Source organism: Oscarella lobularis, chromosome 3, assembly GCF_947507565.1.
Source record: "Oscarella lobularis chromosome 3, ooOscLobu1.1, whole genome shotgun sequence".
Taxonomy (NCBI): Eukaryota; Metazoa; Porifera; class Homoscleromorpha; order Homosclerophorida; family Oscarellidae; genus Oscarella; species Oscarella lobularis.
The window spans coordinates 1,263,201-1,284,502 of NC_089177.1; the positions used below are offsets into that span (position 1 = coordinate 1,263,201).

The window sequence follows — 21,302 nt, forward strand, 5'->3', positions numbered from 1 at the left end:
CAGAAACCTGCACAGCCGCAGCCAAAGGGTAAGGGTAAAAGCAAGGCTCCTCTCAAGACTCAGCCGGCCAAAGGGAAGCCTCAAAAGAAGCAGCCGCCGCAGAAGCGTCCGGAGCCCACTACACCTAAAGGAGTATGACTATCGCTCATTGGTCTTGACTGGCCTTAGTGTGATTTTGTTTTTAGGGTGCGTCGAATATCGATAACGCGAAGAAACAGTTGATGGCGGTATGATATGAAATCGTTATTTTGCAAACAATGTGCGGTGAATTTAAATTTTTATTTTAGTCGCCAAACGTTCCGAAGAAAAAGGCCAAATTTGACAACTACGCAAAGCACACGCTTAAGATTCAGGATGACAAGGTATGACGTATACGCACGTTAGCGAACCGCTCTTTGCAATGCCTTGTGCAGGCTCGTGACTCTCTGTGGACTTGGTATCAGAAAAATAAGAAGTAGAGTTCAGACCGTTTTTTTCTCTTGATTGAATTTGTGGCTCGTTCTGCTGCAGTCTACTACGCTAATAATACCAGTGCATTTTCTCTGTGTCTAGGGGGTTATTCGCAAAAATGCGTCAGCTGTCTCATAATGAGGTTGGTCCGTACTGTACGCTGAGTAAGGAATTACGAGAGTTGCAGCCTAATCATCTATTTATTTGATTAATTCGTGATTTGCAACAGAAACACGAATTCAAAATGTCTAATGGTGTCACGCGAACAGACTACAAATTTGTCACAGGCTGCTGTGTTGTAACATACCTACCCCTGCTCAAGGCGTTGCAGCAATTCCGCTTGAGCAGTAGCGGCAGTCTCCTCAAGGCGCTTTCGCAAACGATCCCAAAACGATGGCAAAACGACATCGGTTTCCTCGTGGCACTTGACGTACTGCTTCACGACTCTCGTTGCGGAGGAAGCGAATTGGGGCCAAACTTCGTTGACGTACGCGTCAATCGCCTTGCCTCGAAACCCCTTGCGACGACAGAGTTCGAACGCCAACCTCGACTCGTCGATTCCTCCGAGGCACTCGAACGGCGTGTGTTCGTCCAAGCCGAGCATTTGCCGAAAGAAAATCAGATTCTCGTCGACGTCGAACAGATTTTCGTCGTCGTCGCCGCCGAACGTCGTCTCCAACGAGACGTAGGCCCTATAGCCGAGCCAGACGTAGCAGCACTTGGGACAACGACGGCACCACGGCTTCGCGATATTGCACGAATGCGTCGCAGCGATCGCATTCACCGGTTGGCTGTTGACGAGCCAAAATATCAGCGGGTCGTGAATGGTCATGAGAGGGCTGAAGTAGATCAAATTAGAGACGAGTTGACTTTGAATGTACGACCTCAGCCGTCGCTGAGCGTCGAGCGACTTTCCCCACTGGTGATTGATTTCCTCGCCCGTCGCATTCCAGATCAAATTTCCGACGTTAGCGCTGCGCTCGTGGGCGAGGCTCAGTATCGTGTATCCGTATCGGAGTGCCAGCGGCAGGGCGGCGAACAAAGACGCCGGCGTTTCGACGCCCGTCATCATTCGGATGCCGCGCGAGGCGACGACGTGTCGAAGCGCGGGCGAGTCGAGAAAGTCGTCGTAGATCCACAGCGAGTGGCGCAGCGTCGGCGCGCAGCGATCGAGTAGGCGATCGATGAGTTCGTGCTGGCGTGCGGCGCGTCCGTAGATCGAATGTGAATAGGACAAGGACGAGTAGGGCTCGTCGATCGATTCGAGGAGTTTGAGCGCGACGAGGCTGTCTTTGCCTCCGCCGCAGAAGGCGAGACATTTTGCTTCGCTTTCGCCTTCGATTTCCTTCGGCGACGGCGATTTGATAGCGTCGATCGGCTGAGCACGAAACGACGGACATTTCCAATCGGGCATAGCGTGCTTGTATCTCCATTCACCGAACACGCGCGTGACGACCGTCCCCCAAAGGAATGCCAATTCGTCGGTGAGTAGAGACGAGTACGCTCCCAGATCGATGTCGGACGGATTTACGGAGACGAACTGGCAGAGCTGAAAGACGGCACAGTGGAAATAGATCGTTTTCATGTACTCTTTGCCGTAGAGCTCGTCGAGTTCGTCGAGGCGAAAATCGTACCAGTACGTCGTGCTGAAACGCTCGGCGTGGTCGATGCTAAACGACATGTGCAATTGTTTTCCATTTGGCACCACGGATTCGAGGCAAATCGTCGTCATGAGCTGGTTGTTGAGAGGCACCGAAACTGAAACCTCCCCCGTCACGTGACTGTTTACGTGACGCCAGCAGCTGACGTGACGCCAGCAGCTGACGTGACGCCAGCAGCTGACGTGACGCCAGTGACGCCAGTAGCTGTTTCGTCGACGCTACGCCAGATTATGCAAGCGACTGGGCGTGCGTAGCGTCGACGAAACAGCTACTAGATCGTTAGCCTCTGAAACCCAGACTCCTCCCGCGCGCGGGAGGAGTCTGGGTTTCTAGATCGTCAGCTCTTGCCGCACGCACGTCATCGATCCTTCTGCTATGATATGCAGCTTACACAAAAAATCTACCTGCCTCAGGAAGAGAGCAAGAGGGACCGCAAGGTGAGAGGTCCCGGAAACAGCTCAAGGCTTGCAACGACAGTCGCTTAATTTTGGAATCGAGCTGCAAGCAACGTAATTAATTACTAAATATTCTTCCTTCGCAAAAACTGAAAAGTAAATTTTTCAGCAAAGAAAAAATCGCGTGGATCGCATCCGGGAGACACCTACCACAAAGCTGGCCGCTAGCTGCTGGCGCTACGTAATCAGTCACGTGACGAGGGAGTTTCATATTCTCTCTACCGGTACCAGTGCCGGTACAATGTACAACTGCACTCACGTGATCGCGGTGCATCCCTTTTTCGACTGTAACGGTATGTAGAATCTTATCAATTATTGAGATCCCAGCTGTAGCAGTGCTTTTTCGTTTGGGATCTCTTTTAACGTCAATGCTGCTCCCCTTGGCGTAGTTCCTGTAAAGATTACTGTAGCAATCTGTACCAAGGCGTGATACTGGGGGCCCACTAGAGGATCTGTTAGTTGCAACAGACCCCGTTATTACTTAAAAACAGTTTGTAGCACTACGATAGGGTGGTTGTCTCTTTCAGATAGCTATGTAAGTTAGTAACAACGACGAAGAGACAACAGCCGTTTTGACGTCAGACAAAAGTGGGCCTTGCTTGCTCGTCCAGTCTGGGCAAAGAGCGGAAGAGCTGGATCCAGGAAGAAAGACTGCATATTTTTTGTAGTTCTAGATGAATGAAGGAGGCACGTGGCGCATGTGTAGTACTGTATGTAGGCGCATAACACGACATGCACGTCTTGCTTCTCTAACACCCGCGAGATAGGTAGTTGCTGTACATGTAGATAGATTTGTAGGTTGTAGGTTAGATAGGTTAGTTTAGGCGCCGGCGGGGTGGTGCACCTCGCGTGCGCTGCCGCCGCCATGGAGAAAAGGTACGGGTAAAGAAACTTTATTTCAATAAATATTAAAAATTAAACGGACTTTTCCCTCTTTGCGCGGGCGGTTTTTGTTTACGGGGTCTGTGCCCAGGACCCCGGAGCAGTCTTTTGTGACGAGGTCGTGCTCAGGACCCCGGAGCAGTTTATGACGTCTTGCCCAGGACGCTCTCCTAAAGAAAACAAATGAGAAACGGAAAAGAGATGAAATCTACCATACCAGCCTGGCTTTTCTGCATTCTTCTCGTGCTTGTTGCCTCTGCTGCATGTCAGTGCTTGTTTTAGGCGTCGTTCTCCTAGCTATACAACTGAGATGCAAATCCCCGCGGTCCGGTAGCTGGACGGTTCTCGTCTTGCCGAGGACGTTACAAATATTAGGCAGACATAAATACGAAAATACATACACGACATAGTACATCAAAACACACATGCAGTACATCAAAAAATCTACATCTGCACCCGCCGTAGGAGGCGACTCCGCCACCCGGCTACGACGTACCACGGTACGCTCTGCCACGACATGCAGGCTTGTCTGCATGGCCGACTTATCTCAATCGGTGTCTTCTGTTACAAGAAAACAGAGAACTGAAGCGCAAAAGCAAGGATCTTCTTCCATTTCTTCCATAATATGAAGGCTGGAGTTGCTCTGTTTTCTAGACGACAGAGGCGTAATAGTTGAGAATGAAAACGCCAATTTGGACAGTGACGACGAGATGGAAGCGTTATCTTCGTCGTTTTTTTCTTCAGCAGCCTGCATGAGCGCCGATGGCAATTGATCTGCATTCGACGCTTTAGATGATAAGAAGATGACGAGGTGGCGGAAGTGTCCCCGCTGCTACTTTCATCTTCGGCGTTTGACGGCAGAGGCAAAGTTGATTCCGACGGCAACGTAGAGGTGCCGGTTCCCGTTCTTTGTCTCCGCCAAAGAGAGGGAACTGGAACAAATTCGACACTAAGAAAAAGAAGTGTAGAGATTAATAGTGCAAGTGCAAGAGATATAGGCTTACATGAATGGGAGTTCTACAGTCTCCCAAAAATCTTCGAGAGCGCTTCTTGGCGTATCACGCGGCCCTTCAGGCGGCGTCTTTCGTCCGAATCTAGAAAACAATGATAAAATCGTGATAATATTCGCTATAGCCTTGGTCACATTTTCAGGCGGCAAAAAGCTCCCCTTGATGTCCGGTCCCGTTGAGGACGCGGACGAAATCTCGCTGATAAAATGAAATTCCAATGCAGTTATGATAAAATGGGTGAAAAGCATTTACCACTCTTTGGCGCCGGCGAAGAGCAACATTGACCCATCTTTTTTAGAGAAAACAGTGTAGCAAGAGCGTTCGCTTGGCAACGACTGGAAACTTAGTGATGTTGGGCGCTGGCGAAGAACAGCCCATTTAGGAGAAGAAACGCATACAGTGAAATGGTACAAGTGCAGTGTAGAGGCTTACATGAATGGAAGTTCTACAGTCTCCCACCAGTCTTCAAGAGCACTTCGCCTCGGCTTCTCATCTGACTCGTCCCCTGCCGAATGCAGGATAATGATAAAATGATATTCGCTAAAGCCTTTTGTTACATTTACTCAATGCGGCGAAAAGCCCGTTTTGACCTCTTTTCGTTTTGAGAAATCTCGCTAATTAATTAATTAAATTATTATGCAGTAAGGATAAAATGGGTGAAAATCATTTACCACTTTTCAACGCAGGCGAAGAACGACATTGACCCATCTAGCAACAGCGTGAACAACAGCTCGCTTGGCAACGACTGGAAACTTTGTGACGTCACAAAGGCCATTTCACGCATGCGAAGCGAGACCGATTTTGTTTCGCGAGGACAGCTTTCGCACGAAAAGTATAGCCTAGAACTGTGCGTCTTTCCTTTTAGTCCATTTGTACAACAAGGTTCTAGTGAGAAACGGTGTAGATCAAAAGGCGTGATAGATATCATCATATTCTGCACCTTTTCGAAATCTTCCACGACTTTCTGCCATTGACTCGTTCATTCTCGAAGAAACGTACAGCGTAGCGAAAGCGTGAACGACAGCTCTCTGGCTCTGGCAGCCCTCTGGCAGCAAGTGGAGAACTTTGTGACGTCACAAATGCCATTTGACGCATGCGGAGCGCGATCGCTTTCGCTCAAGAAAGTACACAATCTACAGTACATCAATCACTTTTAGCAAAAATACGTAGGGCCTAACTGCTGCAGACAATTCCGATATTGTTTGGAGGATCGAGCGCGGCGTGTGAGTCGAAGTCTCTCGCGACGTCGCCTTTATATCGAATCGACGTTACGCCCTGCCACTGTTACAAAGCTGCATGAAGAAGTTCGAACTTCAAGTCCTTTTACGCGTAGCTTACAAAGACAAGAGACGTCTTCCGTTAGAATTCTTTTTGAGGGTCTCCTCTCCTCTTACGTTTCGCCCAAACGGAGGATAAGCCGACCTCTCACTGATATTTGCCACAGAGAACGTCGATTCGTGTAGAACAGAGCCGTATATCTTCTGTACGGCTCTGGACCTGCTCTGGTGTAGAACACTGGTCACGTGCGTACATGAACAAATATTAGACATAAAATACGAAGATACACAAATACATGCACGATACGCAGTACGTCAAACAAACTCTGTCCTGCCGTAGGTGGCGACTCGCCGACTCGCCACCCGGCTACGACGTACCGAAGGTACGCCGTCGAAAGATCGCCGACTTTTATTCGGCATCCTCTGCTACGAGAAAACAGAGGATTGACGCGCAAAAGCACGACTCTTCTTCTAGGTCTTTCACATTATGAAGACTTGTACGGCTCGGCGCTCTGGACGACATCGGCGTTATAGTCGAGAATGAGAACGCCGATTCTGACAGCGACGAAGATATAGAAGCTTCCTGCTCCTTTTCTTCGGCGGCCAGAGCGCCGATGGAACTAGATGAAGCTTCTGCACATTCTGTGCTAGACGCCTTAGACGAAACAGATGTCGTCGAAGACGAGGAGGACACAGAAGTGTCCCCACTTGACTCTTTATTCTCTTCATTCTCTTCATTCTCTTCATTCTCGCTGTTAGACGAAGTAGATTCTGACGGACACGGAGGAGTATCCCTACCCCATCTCTGATTCATTATCCGCCGTAGAGAAGAAACCGAAGAAAATTCCACGCTAGTGTGAAAAAAAAAGATGCATTAGAGATCCGTCTGTCACGTTATTAAAAGTATCTCTAGATTAATAATGGTACTGTACAAGTCCGGAGGCTTACATAAATGGGAGTTCTACTGTCTCCCAAAAATCGGCGAGAGCGCTTCGTGGCGCCTCGCGTGGCTCATCAGGCGACGTCTTCCTGCCAAATCTAGAAAAAAATGATAAAATCATGATAATATTTGCTAAAGCCTTGGTCACATTTTCGCCAGGCGGCGAAAGGCTCTCGTTGACGTCCGGTCCCGTTGGGGACGCGGACGAAATCGCGCTGACAAAATGAAATTCCAATGCAGTTATGATAAAATGGGTGAAAAGCATTTACCGCTTTTTGGCGCCGGTGAAGAACAACAACAACCCATTACTTTCACAGCAGAAAAAAACGTACAGTACAGTGTAGCAGCTAAGTGTAGCAACGTGACTCGCTTGGCAACGACTGGAAACTTAGTGACGTCACAAACGCAATTTCACGCATGCCAAAGCGCGACAGATTATGCTTCAGCGGGACCAAATATTCGTGAAAACTGTGTTGTACGTCATTCGTTTTAGTTCGTTTTTACAGCAAAAATACCTACTGTACGCCTCCTTCGAAAAATCTCTCTCCAGAAGTCACCAAGCGGCTTGGGAGTCGCTCACGTTCATTTGGCATCCGCAAACGTTAAACTAGACTGAGAGAAACGGTTTAGATCAAAAGGCGCGATGGATTATCATCATAATCGGCACCCTTTCGATCTCTTTCATGACTTTCTGCCGTTGCAGCGACTCTCTGCAACAACAGACGATAAGCTTTGAGAACAGAACGAGCAGAGAAAGAGTGCAGCGAAGTTGAGCTAACTTTTTCGCATACGGGAGAATGGAGTCATAAAGAAAACCCGGATAAAAGGCGCCACGCGATGGCAAAAACGATCGCTTTCACCAGGGATAGCGCTCCTTCTGCTACAGTAGTAAGCCTTGACTCGTTTCGAGTGTCAAATTATCTGTGCGACGTCGTAATCGTCAGCAAAGACGGACAACGATTTCCAGCTCACAAAATAATGCTCGCTTCCGCTAGCCAATTTTTCCACGCCATGTTCAGCGGAAGCTTTCTAGAGGGCAACCAAAGCGAAGTCGCTATGGGAACCGTCGACGGGGAAGTAACCAAGATGCTAATCGAATACGCCTACACAGGAAAAACCGAGTGCCCTGCATCGTTCGACGTGGTCCTGTCACTTTATGCGGCCGCTCATTACGTTCAATTCGACGAGCTCTTGAATTCGTGCAGCAAGTGGCTCAGACGCCACGTCGACGTGTCCGATTGCCTTAGTTTATCTATCGTTGCTGATCGATATGGCGATTTGCGTTTACTCCAACTGTGTGATCGCGTTGCAGCCGAGAATGTTTTGCTTTTGGCGGAGAAGGAGGAGTTTCTCTCTCTTTCCGTCGAACATCTGAGCAGGATTATCGCTCAGGATCATTTGGGCGTCAAGTTCGAAGACGATGTGCTGATTATTTTGCGAAAGTGGATCGAACACGACGAAGAGTCTCGGCGAGATCACGTCGAAACGCTGTCGAAATACGTTCGCTTTCCGCTAATTGATTTGCAGAAATCCAGCAGCGTTCTGTCGCGTCTAAACTTGGTGTCCCACTGTCAATCGCCAGACGCGTCTTGTCAGCGTCGAATCGGAGGCGACGGCTTTCTTCTTGTTGCCGGTGGGAAGTTCGAGGAAGACTGTGGTCCTTATCCGCCAAAGGATGTGGCTGTCCGTGACGTTTATGTATATGACGCCAACAACGACAAGTGGGCTTCTTTTCCTCCCCTAGCAGAGAAAATAGCTAATCACAAGATTGCAACATCCCGTGGGGTGACTTACGTTCTTGGTGGCAAAGTCTCGTACAAATTCAATTTCGATGAGGATGCTCTAACGAAAACCAATGCTGTTCAGCGATATGACGCTGAGCGACGAAAATGGGTGATGTGCAAAGGCAAGCATATGTCTTGTGAAAGGCAGGGATTTGAAATAGTTTCCTTTGACGATTCCATTTATGGTATGAGTCTCGAAAGCTGGAGAGGAGCGATGTGTGAGGTGTTTGATCCAGAAAAGCAAGCGTGGATTCCCCTATCCTCTCCTGTGGACTCGTTTGATAATCGCTACATTATATGTTCACTCGATGAAAGGATTTTTGCAATTGGCTTTAATCGTCGTGGAGAATTGGGATATATGAAGTATGTTCCGTATGAAGACCGTTGGTGTGAGTTTAAGTCTTGTCCGCTTCCTGCAAACTCTGACATTGAATTTGGAGATGTTTCATTGAGTGACGCACTGGATCCTATGTCATGCGTCTACGTGACGGTCAAAAACAAATTATACATTAATGTAAGAAACACGAATTCCGCTGCCGTTTTTGACGGTCATAACGAACGTTTCTCCGTTGCGGACAAATTCTTTCCATTTGCATCACTTGGGCTCGCCTATGATCTCGACAGCAAGAGAATGTACTGTTTGGGTGATGAAGAAAATCAAATGGCTGTTTACGATGAACGAATAAGCAAGTGGGATCGAAGAAGATTGAGAAATAATTATGATCACGCGGCGTTTGATTTCGATCTCACGGCGTTTGATTTCGATCTCACGGCGTTTGATTGCGTAGTTGTGGACAGAAGCCTGATGCAGAACTGTGTCAGATACCGTTAATTAAGCTTCTAGAGATTCTGAGAAGACATATTTTGGTGTCCGTGTTTTCGTGTCATTAAAACATGTACCTAATGGAGATGTTGATCGAATATATGCCTACAGAAGAAAAACCGAATGCCCTGCAGCTTCTGAGAATGCTCTATCTCTTTGTGAGGTGTAGCTCGTTACGTTCAATACAAACTCCCCAGTGACTGGTCCGATTCGTTACGCCGTCAAAGAGCAAACCTGAGCAGTGCAGGCCTTGCCTGCACGTCGTCAAAAGGCCAACTGATCTTAGTCGGCATCCTCTGTTACAACACTGAAGCGCAAACACAACTCAAGCCAAAATGATTTATTTCTTGTATTGATACTTTGTGGCGGTGGCAAAATTTGCAGCAGAAAGCGCTCTCGATGATGGTTACGAGATGGCGCATATCAATGAGCCTATATCCGCTTGCTCTCAAGTCGCTTATCCGTGGGAGTCCGACGGGTTCCCACGTTTGAGGAACAGGGCTCGTTTGTACTCTCGGCATCGGCAACTGTTTGTAACGACTGAGCAGCTGTATTTTGCGGGTTTGCCCGCCACGACGACTTTCTCGATTTGGCGGGTTTCATTAGGACAAAGCAAACGCGACGGCGAAGTCGACGTGAAGCCGACTCAGAACGGCACCCGTACTATCTGAATTTAACACGTAGATCTGGCCGCTCGCCTGAATCGGCGGAGAAGGACGGTTTGTTTTGTCTAAATAGAAATCACGTGCTTCAATTAATCCTCCGCCTTAGCAACAGAGAATGATGTTCCGGTTCTGTTGCATAATTAATTTCAGCACGTGATCCCTATTTAGTTGCGCCCTAACTGTCTTCTCCGCCGATTTCAGCGAGCGGTCAGATCTATACGTGTTGAATTCGGGTACGGCAGTCGTTCGGCTTCACATCGACTTCGCCGTCGTGGCGGTGTTTGCTTCGTCCTATAATGGGCCGCGCCAAACCGACTCGGAGAAAGACGCCGCGGCGGGTCATCATGAGCAAGCATCAAAAATTTGCTCTTTCGCTGCAAAAAGTAGCCGATGCCGAGAGTAAGGGTCTGAAAACGAGCCCTGTTCCTCTAACGTGGGAGCCCGTCGGACTCCCAGCGGCGACGGACTTGAGAGCAACCGGATATAGGCTCATTGATATGCGCCATCTCGTAACCATCATCGAGAGCGCTTTTTGCTGCAAATTTTGCCACCGCAACAAAGTATCAATACAAGAAATAAATCATTTTGGCTTGAGCTCTTCCTGCCAATTTTATTGTTCAGGTTGCCGCCGGTAATATGTTGTTCTAAAGGTACTCTACATACGTAATTTAGAATGCGTTTTTGCAGGCGTACAGATTTCACAACATCAGCAAAAAACACAGGAACATCCAGCGGCATTAGTTACGATGTCAACAGGCGCGCTGCTGTGGCAGCAACTATGATGGGTGCGAGCAGAGAAACACTTGTGAAATTCTCTGCTGCTTTTGACATGCACCCACCACCCTTGCGAGATTCATGGAATAGGCACTTGGTATCGATCAATAACGGATTGACTGGAGTACGCTATACCATTCAACAATTTGATTTTTTGACCACTGATTTGATCTATAGATCTTTGGCGAATCTATCGACTCTGCGGTGTCGTACTATCGGCGGAAGAACGACATTAGCAAGGACGACATTGCAAATGTCAGAGTTTCGTTCGACGGAACTTGGGCACGTCGTGGTCACACGTCTCATTACGGCATTCAAGCCGTCATTCTGCATGACGTGGGAGCAGTCATCGATCTAAACATATTCTGCTCCTTGTGCACAAAGTGCAATCAAATGGAAATGTCAAACCCTGACAAAGACAGTGCCGAGTATCGTCTTTGGCTGGAGGACCATGCCCCCAAATGTCGAAAGAATTTCGAGCAATCGTCAAATGCTATGGAGGCACAAGGAGCAGTGGTTCTCTGGAAAAGATCTATTGAAAAGAACAAGTTGAGGTAGTGGATGTACTGCCCATATTCTAAACTATAACTTGCGTTTAGATACACGAAGTTTATTGGCGACGGTGATTCAAAGGCTTTTACGCTAGTTGAACAGGTTGGTAGAAATTTTTAAGAGGATATGATAATTTAGTGTTTAATAATTAAAGACGTACGGAGATGACGCTGATGTGAAGAAAGAACACTGCATAGGCCATGTTCAAAAGAGAATGGGAAAGAATCTCCGAGATTGGAGGAAAAATGCTGCAAAAGATAAATCTGGGCTAGTCGATGGAGGAAGACCGGGCGGAGTGGGGCGATTGACAGATGCAGTTATAGACAAGTAAACCGATGTACATTTATGAAAATGTTAGCTCATTGTTATTTGCTACATGTAGAATGCAAAGTTACTATGGCTTAGCCATTCGCAGCAGTATAGGAGAATGGCAAAAAATGAGAGAAAATGCCGTTGCCATACTCTATCACATGTGCGAAGCAGGAGAAGAAAATTGTTCGATGTCGTACAACTGCCATCGCCACGACGGAGGAAAAGATGCTATTCACTTGCCATGCGCCAAAACTGCCAGAGATTGTCACGCTCACTGCCCAGACGGAGCAGAGTCCTGGTGTAAATGGAAAAGAGACCTGGTCAGACACTTTTCTGTGAACTTTTGGGTGATTTATTGCTACTCTGTTTGCTTCATCTCTGTAGGATGCAGATCATCAACACACTGCAAAGCTGCCCCACGCCTTTTTCCATGAATTGAACTACATTTTTCAAAAATTGTCTGCTGAGTCTCTTCTTCAAATGTGTGAAGATGGAAATACGCAAAACGCAGTAATGTCTGTTTATTTTGCGTCACTTTCATAGAACTCTCTTTATAGAACGAGTCATTTCATAGTGTTCTATGGAGCCTGGCGCCAAAAGAAAAGTACAGAGGCAATACTTATCTCCAAATCGCTGCAAAGCTGGCTGGTTCCTTATTCAATCACGGCCCACTAGCTTACTGTCGTCTAATGGCCGCCTCGGGAGTGTCTCCAGGAAGACACACATTGAGCATTTGCAAAGACATGGAGCGGAAACGACTTTATAGCGCCACGCAGAAAGCAAGTGAAGTTTCGAAGAAAAATCGAGTTTTGAGGAGGAAGTTCAAGAAGGCAAAAAGAAGGATGCAGAAGAGAGTGGAAGGATCAACGTACGAAGCAGGAGGGTTTGGAGATGAAGATGGGCATGAGGTAGGAGAAAAAATGTGTGGGCGAAAAGAGTAGGCAATGAGTCATGCAGGTGCGAAGAGAAGGACAACTGAAGGAGACAGGAGATGCAACAAAGAGAAGGAAAGGAAGGAAAAGAAGGCACGAAGATACTGATGAAGAAGATGGTAGAATACAGGCCATCACGATTACTTTCAACTCCTAGTGTCAACTGTTTAGAAGAAGAAGATGAAGAAGAAGAAGAAGAAGAAGAAGGAGAAGAAGAAGGAGAAGAAGAAGGAGAGGAAGAAGATGTCCAGTCACAAGAGAATCCACCTCATCTAGAAGAAGAAAGATCCCAAGAAGAGCAAAATGCTGATCCAACTCAAGCAACAGAAAGCGCTCCAAGGCCATCTCTTCCTCAAGTGCCCTCGGAGGAGCACTGGGCAGTGTCCAACGTTCTTTACAACGAGGACCTTGACGATGACGAATAATTAGGATGGAAAGGACTGAAAGAGGCTGGGAAGACTAAAACATTGCACTAAAATAGTAGTATGTAGCGATCTCAAAAATATTGGCGATTAGATGTTGTGTCTCGCCCAAGGGATTACTACTGGGCCTCGAACCAGAACGGGGAGCAGGATAAGGTGGTTCTGACAGCAGTCAAAGACTATCTAGAGGAAAAGCCGTCTCCAAGAGTCTCCAATCCAAATCCAAGAGAAGAACGTGAGCGCGCGCTAACATCGTCAGATTCGTCACAGGAAGAAAAGCAGAGAAGGAAAGATCGCTTTTACGACGCGTTTTTCAAGCTCGCCGAATAGCCCTTGCTTCCTTCAGTCCGTTCTTTTGTTCTATGTTCGAAGGAAGCCTTCTAGAGAGTAACCAAACCGACGTCGCTATCCGAAAAACGTCGACGGAGCAGTAATGAAGATGTTGATCTTCACGGTAATGCGGATTTACTCCGAGTGGCGGATCGCGCTGCAGCGATGAATATTTTGGCGGAAGGGAAGGAGTTTCTCAGTGGAGCAGAATTCATGTTGTTGACAGTTTTTCTAAAGATGAAGGCCGTGGACTCACTTATGCTCTTGCAGCAGCAAGCGAATGTATTTTGTATGTGATGCGCAAGTTACCATTTATGACGAACGAGCAGCATATAGTTTCTGTGAGTCTAATAAGCTTTTAGAGAGAACTGAAGACAATTGTGTTCTTTCTTGTGCTTGCTTAGAAAAAATTGGGCCCAGGATGCATTACTCGGGTGCATCGGCTTTACGCGTAGTTTAGGTAAAATGACATGGCTTCGGAATTTTTCCTCTACGAATCATTGATTTCGGTGCTTTCGCAGGGTTGCCTTCTGGGAAACATATCACATCACGTTTTTCAGAAGAGAAGGCCCAGCCAGACAACAATGAAGCCTTGTTCCGGTAGCTTGAGCGCGGATGGCTCCCGACGGAGACAAATGAAACTGCAATTGATGCTTTAGACGAAATGAACGTAATCGAAGATGATGAGGACACGGAAGTGACGATCTTCCCCAGTCAGTGGTACTCATCTTCGTTGTTGGAGGGAAGAGGAAAATTCTTACGGCGACCTTGAAAAGCTTTCATCCGTCCTTTCATTCTGTCTCGGCCGGAGAGGGAGTTGAAAAAGTTGCAGTAGACTATAGGCTAGACGGTGTAAAGGAAAGGACTGTTTCTGACGCAATTGGCAGCAGAATCACGGATTCCCTGGAGATGTGCTGGAAGTTAGTATGGTCACGTGATTCAATTGCATATAATGTTATTTTAGATATATGTACGAAGATCACAAATACATGCAAGATACAGCACATCAAAAAACGCACAAACAGGACACCAAACATCTGTACCTGCCGTAGGAGGCAACATCGCCACCCGGCTACGACGTACCTTGGTACGTCGTCGAACAGCAAATCTTCTAAGATCTGCGACGCCGACTTATTTCAGTCGGCATTCCCTGTAACAAGTAAACAGAGAATCGATTCGCAAGGGACAGGATCTTCCATTTCTTCCACGAGACGAAGGCTGCTGGAGCTCTGTGTTCTCGACGACATAGGCGTAATAGTCGAGAACGAAAACGTCGATTCAGACAGCGAAGACGAGACGGAAGCGTTATCTTCGCCGTTTTTTGCTTCAGCAGCCTGCACGATCGCCGATGGCAATTGATCTGCATTCGACGCTTTAGATGACAAGGACGTCATTGAAGATGACGAGGTAGCGGAAGTGTCCCCGCTGCTACTTTCATCGTTGGCGTTTGACGGCAGAGGCGGAGTTGATTCCGACGGCGACGTAGAGGTGCCGGATTCCGACGGCGACGTAGAGGTGCCGGTTCCCGTTCTTTGTCTCCACCGAAGAGGGGGAACTGGAACAAATCGGACACTAGTGTAAATAAAAAAAGAAGTGTAGAGATTAATAATAGTGCAAGCGTAAGAGGTAAAAGCTTACATGGAGGGGAGTTCTACTGTCTCCCAAAAATCTGCGAGAGCGCTTCTTGGCGCCTCACGCGGCTCTTCAGGCGGCGTCTTTCGCCCGAATCTAGAAAACAATGATAAAATCGTAATAATATTCGCTAAAGCCTTTGGTCACATTTTCGCCAGGCGGCGAAAGACTCCCCTCGACGTCCGGTCCCGTTGGGGACGCGGACGAAATCGCGCTGATAAAATGAATTCTAATGCAGTTATGATAAAATGGGTGAAAAGCATTTACCACTTTTTGGCGCCGGAGTAGAGCAACATTGACCCATCTAGAAAACACTGTAGCAACGACACTTGCTTGGCAACGACTGAAAACGTAGTGACGTCACAGACGCAATTTCACGCATGCCAGATTATGCTTCGCGGGCAAAATATTCGTGAAAACTGTAGAAAACTGTATATAGTGTACAGCTGTACGTCATTCGTTTTAGTTCGTTTTTACACGGATTCTAGAATCCGTGGTTTTTACAGCAAAAATACCTGTACCGTACGCCTCTTTCGAAAATCTCTCTTCAGAAGTCACCAAGTGGCTTGGGAGTCGCTCACGTTCATTTGGCATCCGCAAACGTTAAATTAGACTAAACAGAACAGTGAGAAACGGTTTTGATCAAAAGGCACGATGAATATCATCATAATCGGCACCTTTTCGATTTCTTTCATGACTTTCTGCCGTTGCAGCATCTCTCTGTAAAGCACTTGACAACAGACGACGAGCTTTGAGAACAGATCGAGCAGAGAAAGAGTGCAGCGAAGTTGAACTTCTTCGCATACGGGAGCATGAAGTCGGATAAGCCTTTGGCTCTCTTTGGCTCTTGGACGTCGTGATCGTCAGCAAAGACGGACAACGATTTCCAGCTCACAAAATAATGATCGCCTTCGCTAGCCAATTTTACCACGCCATGTTCAGCGGAAGCTTTCAAGAGACTAGACTACACAGTCCAGACTCCTACAGTAACCAAACCGACGTCGCTATCCGAAAAACGTCGACGGAGCAGTAATGAAGATGTTGATCGGCACGGTAATGCGGATTTACTCCGAGTGGCGGATCGCGCTGCTGCGATGAATATTTTGGCGGAGGGGAAGGATCGAGTTTCTCAGCGGAGCGCAGGATTCATGTTGTTGACAGTTTTTCTAAAGATGAAGGCCGTGGACTCACTCATGCTCTCGCAGCAGCAAGAGAATGTACGTGATGAGCAAGTTGCCATTTATGACGGACGAACGATCGATCGAGCTGCATAAGCCTAAAGGTTTCTGTGAGTCCAATAAGCTTTTAGAGAGAAGACAATTATTTTTTCTTGTGCTTGCTTAGAAAAATTGGGCTCGGAGTGCATTACTCGGGTGCATCGGCTTTACGCGTAGTTTAGGTAGAGTGACATGGCTTCGGAATTTTTCCTCTATGAGTCTTTCCCAGGGTTGCCTTCTGGAAAAAGATCACAGCACGTTTTTCAGAAGAGAAGGTCCAGCCAGTTGTAGTTAAAATTTGGCTTAACCGACTCTTCACGCAGAACTTATAAAGGAACTGTTCTCAGAAAGGCTGCTGCCACATGCAATTGCACGTGCCTCTCTGAACGTCACGAATCACGAGACACAGGGTGTCGTTCGTCGTTCCGGTTCGTCGTCTCCGCTTCTAAGTGTGTTCTCGCTAGAAGCTCGTTGACGAAAAAAGATGCAACGAGGAGCTTGCCTGTTTGCAGGTGAGACGCGCCGCGCAAATTTTTGCGCAGCTTTTCCGGATGGTCTCATTTCCCTTCGACCGTCCGGAACTGCGCGCATTCGACGACTAAGCATAGTCAATGAGAGCACAACAAGCAGATTGAACTCGAAAAACGCCTCTTGCCAGGTTGGGGGCCCCCCCTTAGTACCCTACTTATAATAGTGATTTCTAGTCTAGTCATAGTTTGTCCCGCGGCCCGCACAGTTAGCAGTACATGTAGCATTACTTCAAAGAGACTGTTGACTCGCGCGATGTTGTAGCTGGCGAATATTTCAATTAAAACAATTCCTAATTTGTACATACCGGTAGTAGGACTTTAGCTCATGCTAGTACATACACATAAATATAATGAGTTCTTTGTATAGTTTTGCTCTGTTTTGCGTTGTTGAATCTGTTGTCAGCTCGACGACCAAGAAGGTCTCTATGCGCGAACCAAGGTGACTACCGGTGTCGGAATGGCAAGTGCATTACCGTTGCTTGGCGTTGCGACGGCTACGACGACTGCTCGGACAACTCTGACGAACAGAGCTGTTTGATACCCATCCCTTGTTGAGGTTTTCGGTGTCAATCAGACCAACGGTGCATTCGCTCGAGCTGGCGCTGCGACAACTACGACGACTGCAGCGATAGTTCAGACGAACGCGGATGCTCGCGCGCGCCGTTCACCACTTCTGCTCCGCGCCGCACACCCACTACGGCGGCAGCAACGACTCGATCGCCAACCCCATCTTACCTTTGTCCCGGGTTTTATTTCCAATGCCGGAATGGAAACTGCGTGAAGTATTATCTACGTTGCAATGGGGTCAACGACTGCGGCGACTACTCCGACGAGGACAGCTGTTCGGCGTTCACGCGGACGCCGACATCAACGGTTGCTGCTACGACGCCAACGTTGTTGCCGTGTCCTGGATTCCGATGCTATAACGGACGCTGCGTTCGATTCAGCTGGCGTTGCGATGGCTACGACGACTGCGGAGACAATTCCGACGAACGGAACTGTATTGTGAATCCGACTACGGCAGCTCCTACGTCTATGTACCGATGCCCGGAATTTCGATGCAGCAATGGTCGTTGCATTAGGTACTATCAACGCTGCGACGGGTATAATGACTGTGGAGACGGTTCTGATGAGCGATACTGCGCGACTGTCACACCATTTCCTGCAACGTCTTCTTCGTACCGATCCCAAACTCCTCCTCCAACAAGTGCTTCGTACCCGCCCACCTGTTCTTTCTTTGACTTTCGTTGTCGCAACGGCAAGTGCATACGGTCGAGCTGGCGTTGCAATGGGTACAACGACTGCGGTGACAATTCCGACGAAGCGTATTGCTTTCAGCCCACTACGCCAACGCCGTGGAAAACGGCGTCGCCTACGCGGAAGGCTTGTAACGAGTTTCGTTGTCTAAACGGAAAGTGCGTGCCTTTTAGCTGGCGCTGCGACGGTGACAACGACTGCGGAGACTACTCCGACGAGCGATCGTGCCCAATGACATCAAAATGGGTAACGACAGCTCCGCCGACGTGCAGTGGCCAATTTCGATGCAGAAACGGTCGTTGCGTTTCCTGGAGCTGGCGCTGCGACGGTGACAACGATTGCGGAGACTACTCCGACGAGTGGAACTGTGCGTCTACAAGACTCCCTACAACTAAATCTCCCTCAACGTCACCGTATACGTCGTTTTCCTGTCAAGGATTTCAATGTCGTAATGGTCGGTGCGTCAATCGATATTCGCGCTGCAACGGTAGAGACGATTGCGGAGACTATTCCGACGAAAGATTCTGTCCCACAACATCAAATTGGGCATGGGCGACGACTGCACCGCCAACCCCGCCAACGTGCAGTGGTCAATTTCGGTGCAGAAACGGTCGTTGCATTTCTTGGAGTTGGCGCTGCGATGGAGCAAATGACTGCGGAGACTATTCAGACGAGTGGAACTGTGCGTCTACAAGATTCCCCACGACTAGATTTCCCACAACTTCACCGTATACGTCGTTCTGTCAAGGATTTAGATGTCGTAATGGCCGGTGCATCAATGGATACTCGCGCTGCAACGGTAGAGACGATTGCGGAGACTATTCCGACGAGAGGTTCTGTCCTACGACATCGACGACGGCACCGCCAACGTGCAACGGTCAATTTCGGTGCACAAACGGTCGTTGCATTTCATGGAGTTGGCGCTGCGACGGAGCAAATGACTGCGGAGACGATTCAGACGAATGGAATTGCGCGTTTACAAGATTACCGACAACTGCGTTCCCCACAACTGCGTCACCGTCCACGTCGTTCTTCTGTCAAGGATTTCGATGTCGTAATGGCCGGTGCATCAATCGGTACTTGCGCTGCAACGGTAGAAATGATTGCGGAGACTATTCTGACGAGAGATTCTGTCCTACGACAGCAATTGGGCCAACGACGGCGCCTCCAACTTGCAAAGGTAAATTTCGGTGCAGAAATAATCGCTGCATTTACTGGGATTGGCTTTGCGACGGTTATAATGACTGCGGAGACTATTCAGACGAAATGAACTGTCCAACGACGACAAAGCGTCCAACGACAAAGCCTCCAACGACAAGACCTCCGACGACAAAGCCTCCAACGACAAAGCCTCCAACGACAAGACCTCCGACGACAAAGCCTCCAACGACAAGGCGTCCGACGACAAAGCCTCCAACGACAAAGCCTCCAACGACAAGACCTCTAACGACAAAGCCTCCAACGACAAAGCCTCCAACGACAAGGCGTCCAACGACAAAGCCTCCAACGACAAGGCGTCCGACGACAAAGCCTCCAACGACAAGACCTCCGACGACAAAGATTTCAACGACAAAGCCTCCAACGACAAAGCCTCCAACGACAAGGCGTCCGACGACTAAGCCTCCAACGACAAAGCCTTCAACGACAAGACCTCCGACGACAAAGCCTCAAACGACAAGACCTCCGACGACAAAGATTTCAACGACAAAGCCTCCAACGACAAAGCCTCCAACGACAAGGCGTCCGACGACTAAGCCTCCAACGACAAAGCCTCCAACGACAAAGCCTCCAACGACAAAGCCTCCAACGACAAGACCTCCGACGACAAAGCCTCCGACAAGACATCCGACGACAAAGCCTCCGACGACAAGACCTCCGACGACAAAACCTCCAACGACAAGGCGTCCGACGACAAAGCCTCCAACAACGAAGCCTCCAACGACAAAGCCTTCGACGACAAAGATTTCAACAACGAAGCCCCCAACGACAAGACCTCCGACGACAAAGAGTTCAACGACGAAGTTTTCAACGACAAAGCCTTCAACAACAAAGCCTTCAACGACAAAGCCTTCAACGACCAAGCCTTCAGCGACAAAGCTTCCAACGACAAAGATTTCAACGACAAAGCCTTCAACGACAAAGCCTCCAACGACAACTCCAAGGACAAAGCGTCTAACGACAAAGTCTGCAACCGCAAAGCCTTCAACGCTGAGGTTTTCAACGGCAAAGGCTCCAACGACTAAGTTTTCAACGACCACTGAGGCATCTGTTCCTTTTCCTACAACACCGACTTTTATGAGAATAGAAACAAACCATCCGACGTCAACAACGCCACTTTTTTGTAAAGGATTTCGTTGCCAAGTTACCGGAATTTGCATCCGTTCTAGTCAGCAATGCGACGGCTACGACGACTGTGGTGACAGTTCGGACGAAATGGGGTGTCCCACCTCTTTGGCACCAGTGCTTTGCTTCGGCGGATTCGAATGCAGTAACGGCAAGTGCATTCGGGAAGACTGGCGTTGTGACGGCTTTAGCGACTGCACAGACAGCTCAGACGAACGCGGTTGTCAATCTCCACTTCAGCAGACATGCACGCAATTTCTGTGCGCCAACAGTAAGTGTATTCGCCAGATTTTGCGCTGTGATGATTATAACGACTGTGGTGACAATTCCGATGAGATTGGCTGTAGGACCGACAAGTGCGATCAAGACAACAGCTGCGGCGGTAAGATTCACAACAATATTTAAAGTTTATGACACCCATTTAGACTAATTATATTTACAGTACGTATTCGAAAACCTATTTTTTATGCACTCTTAGTAGCATATGCTCGTATATGTGTCACTCATTTCTCCTTTTTCTTAGGCCTATCTACTGGAGCAGTGATAGGAATTTCCTGTGGCGCTGCTCTATTTTTCCTCCTTACCATAGCTGTTGTCGCTGTCCTTTGCCGCAGGGCGCGTCGACAAAGCAATTGGGTTCTGTTGAATTCAAGATCGTCTCCTCAGCCTGCTATTGTTCCCTTAGCGCTTGAAATGGAGCAAGAGATTTCATCGATTGAGCCTTTGGATCATCATTTGTCAGAACGGCCTCCACCTTATTCAAGGGGCAGCGAAACGTGGTCCGATAGCAAACCGATTCTTGCGGAGTCAAAGAAGTAAATCTGTAGCTACAGTGGTCTAACGCTGTTTTTGTAGCTGTGCCCTACGTAAAGTGTCAAGTTCATTTTCTTTTTATTGTATGTGTGGTAACTGAAAGAGCTTTTGCACGGATCGACTTTTCGACAGTGCGTAACCCCGTGGTGGCTTTGGCAAGTCAAGCGTGATTTTTTTCATTTACGCGGCGTTTTTGTTTATTCGGGGACTCTTTCATTCGGGGCCTTGACATCAGCTTCGT

The 21,302-nt window shown here is 48.2% G+C and overlaps 4 protein-coding genes and 4 long non-coding RNA genes across 9 annotated transcripts; 5 read left to right on the top strand and 3 right to left on the bottom strand.

Annotated features, from left to right (window-relative positions):
- Positions 1-631: 631 nt before the first annotated feature.
- Positions 632-2,219, bottom strand: LOC136184334 (UDP-N-acetyl-alpha-D-muramoyl-L-alanyl-L-glutamate epimerase-like). Its single transcript, XM_065971217.1, has one exon. It carries the CDS (start codon positions 2,180-2,182, stop codon positions 758-760), a length of 1,425 nt encoding a protein of 474 aa, XP_065827289.1. The 5' UTR covers positions 2,183-2,219; the 3' UTR covers positions 632-757.
- A 1,600-nt stretch (positions 2,220-3,819) lies between these two features.
- LOC136184335 (uncharacterized) lies at positions 3,820-5,958 on the bottom strand. Its single transcript, XR_010669342.1, has 9 exons — positions 5,797-5,958; positions 5,399-5,739; positions 5,130-5,343; positions 5,016-5,072; positions 4,891-4,963; positions 4,711-4,817; positions 4,593-4,656; positions 4,453-4,542; positions 3,820-4,397 (listed from the first exon to the last, which is right to left on the bottom strand). It is a non-coding gene; the product is annotated as an uncharacterized lncRNA (long non-coding RNA).
- A 1,348-nt stretch (positions 5,959-7,306) lies between these two features.
- LOC136184333 (kelch-like protein diablo) lies at positions 7,307-9,649 on the top strand. The gene has a single exon (XM_065971216.1). It carries the CDS (start codon positions 7,513-7,515, stop codon positions 9,289-9,291), a length of 1,779 nt encoding a protein of 592 aa, XP_065827288.1. The 5' UTR covers positions 7,307-7,512; the 3' UTR covers positions 9,292-9,649.
- A 465-nt stretch (positions 9,650-10,114) lies between these two features.
- Positions 10,115-13,039, top strand: LOC136185395 (uncharacterized). The gene is made up of 10 exons (XM_065972514.1): positions 10,115-10,578; positions 10,635-10,845; positions 10,899-11,275; positions 11,321-11,375; positions 11,428-11,600; positions 11,656-11,905; positions 11,970-12,095; positions 12,143-12,493; positions 12,543-12,636; positions 12,689-13,039. Exons 1-10 carry the CDS (start codon positions 10,244-10,246, stop codon positions 12,940-12,942), a joined length of 2,226 nt encoding a protein of 741 aa, XP_065828586.1. The 5' UTR covers positions 10,115-10,243; the 3' UTR covers positions 12,943-13,039.
- Positions 13,040-13,195: 156 nt separating this feature from the next.
- LOC136185396 (uncharacterized) lies at positions 13,196-15,444 on the top strand. 2 transcript variants are annotated; one of them, XR_010669520.1, is made up of 5 exons: positions 13,196-13,610; positions 13,674-13,729; positions 13,791-13,869; positions 13,929-14,189; positions 14,234-15,444. It is a non-coding gene; the product is annotated as an uncharacterized lncRNA (long non-coding RNA). The 2 variants fall into 2 exon arrangements; XR_010669521.1 differs by having other exon boundaries at positions 13,929-14,180.
- On the bottom strand, positions 14,208-15,708 carry LOC136185397 (uncharacterized). Its single transcript, XR_010669522.1, has 5 exons — positions 15,579-15,708; positions 15,169-15,514; positions 15,049-15,115; positions 14,908-14,997; positions 14,208-14,841 (listed from the first exon to the last, which is right to left on the bottom strand). It is a non-coding gene; the product is annotated as an uncharacterized lncRNA (long non-coding RNA).
- Positions 15,709-15,778: 70 nt separating this feature from the next.
- LOC136185400 (uncharacterized) lies at positions 15,779-16,594 on the top strand. Its single transcript, XR_010669523.1, has 4 exons — positions 15,779-16,189; positions 16,246-16,300; positions 16,348-16,393; positions 16,442-16,594. It is a non-coding gene; the product is annotated as an uncharacterized lncRNA (long non-coding RNA).
- A 946-nt stretch (positions 16,595-17,540) lies between these two features.
- On the top strand, positions 17,541-21,244 carry LOC136185394 (uncharacterized). The gene is made up of 2 exons (XM_065972513.1): positions 17,541-20,630; positions 20,772-21,244. Exons 1-2 carry the CDS (start codon positions 17,684-17,686, stop codon positions 21,065-21,067), a joined length of 3,243 nt encoding a protein of 1,080 aa, XP_065828585.1. The 5' UTR covers positions 17,541-17,683; the 3' UTR covers positions 21,068-21,244.
- Positions 21,245-21,302: the final 58 nt, after the last annotated feature.

Excerpts from the sequence above, each read along its gene's own strand:
- LOC136184334 (XM_065971217.1), bottom strand. The coding sequence starts at position 2,182 with ATGACGACGATTTGCCTCGAATCCGTGGTGCCAAATGGAAAACAATTG.
- LOC136184333 (XM_065971216.1), top strand. The coding sequence starts at position 7,513 with ATGGCAAAAACGATCGCTTTCACCAGGGATAGCGCTCCTTCTGCTACA.
- LOC136185395 (XM_065972514.1), top strand. The coding sequence starts at position 10,244 with ATGGGCCGCGCCAAACCGACTCGGAGAAAGACGCCGCGGCGGGTCATC. Across the intron at positions 11,376-11,427 it reads CTTTTACGCTAGTTGAACAG|ACGTACGGAGATGACGCTGA; the intron begins GTTGGTAGAAAT and ends TAATAATTAAAG. Across the intron at positions 11,601-11,655 it reads ACAGATGCAGTTATAGACAA|AATGCAAAGTTACTATGGCT; the intron begins GTAAACCGATGT and ends TGCTACATGTAG.
- LOC136185394 (XM_065972513.1), top strand. The coding sequence starts at position 17,684 with ATGTACCGATGCCCGGAATTTCGATGCAGCAATGGTCGTTGCATTAGG. Across the intron at positions 20,631-20,771 it reads TCAAGACAACAGCTGCGGCG|GCCTATCTACTGGAGCAGTG; the intron begins GTAAGATTCACA and ends CCTTTTTCTTAG.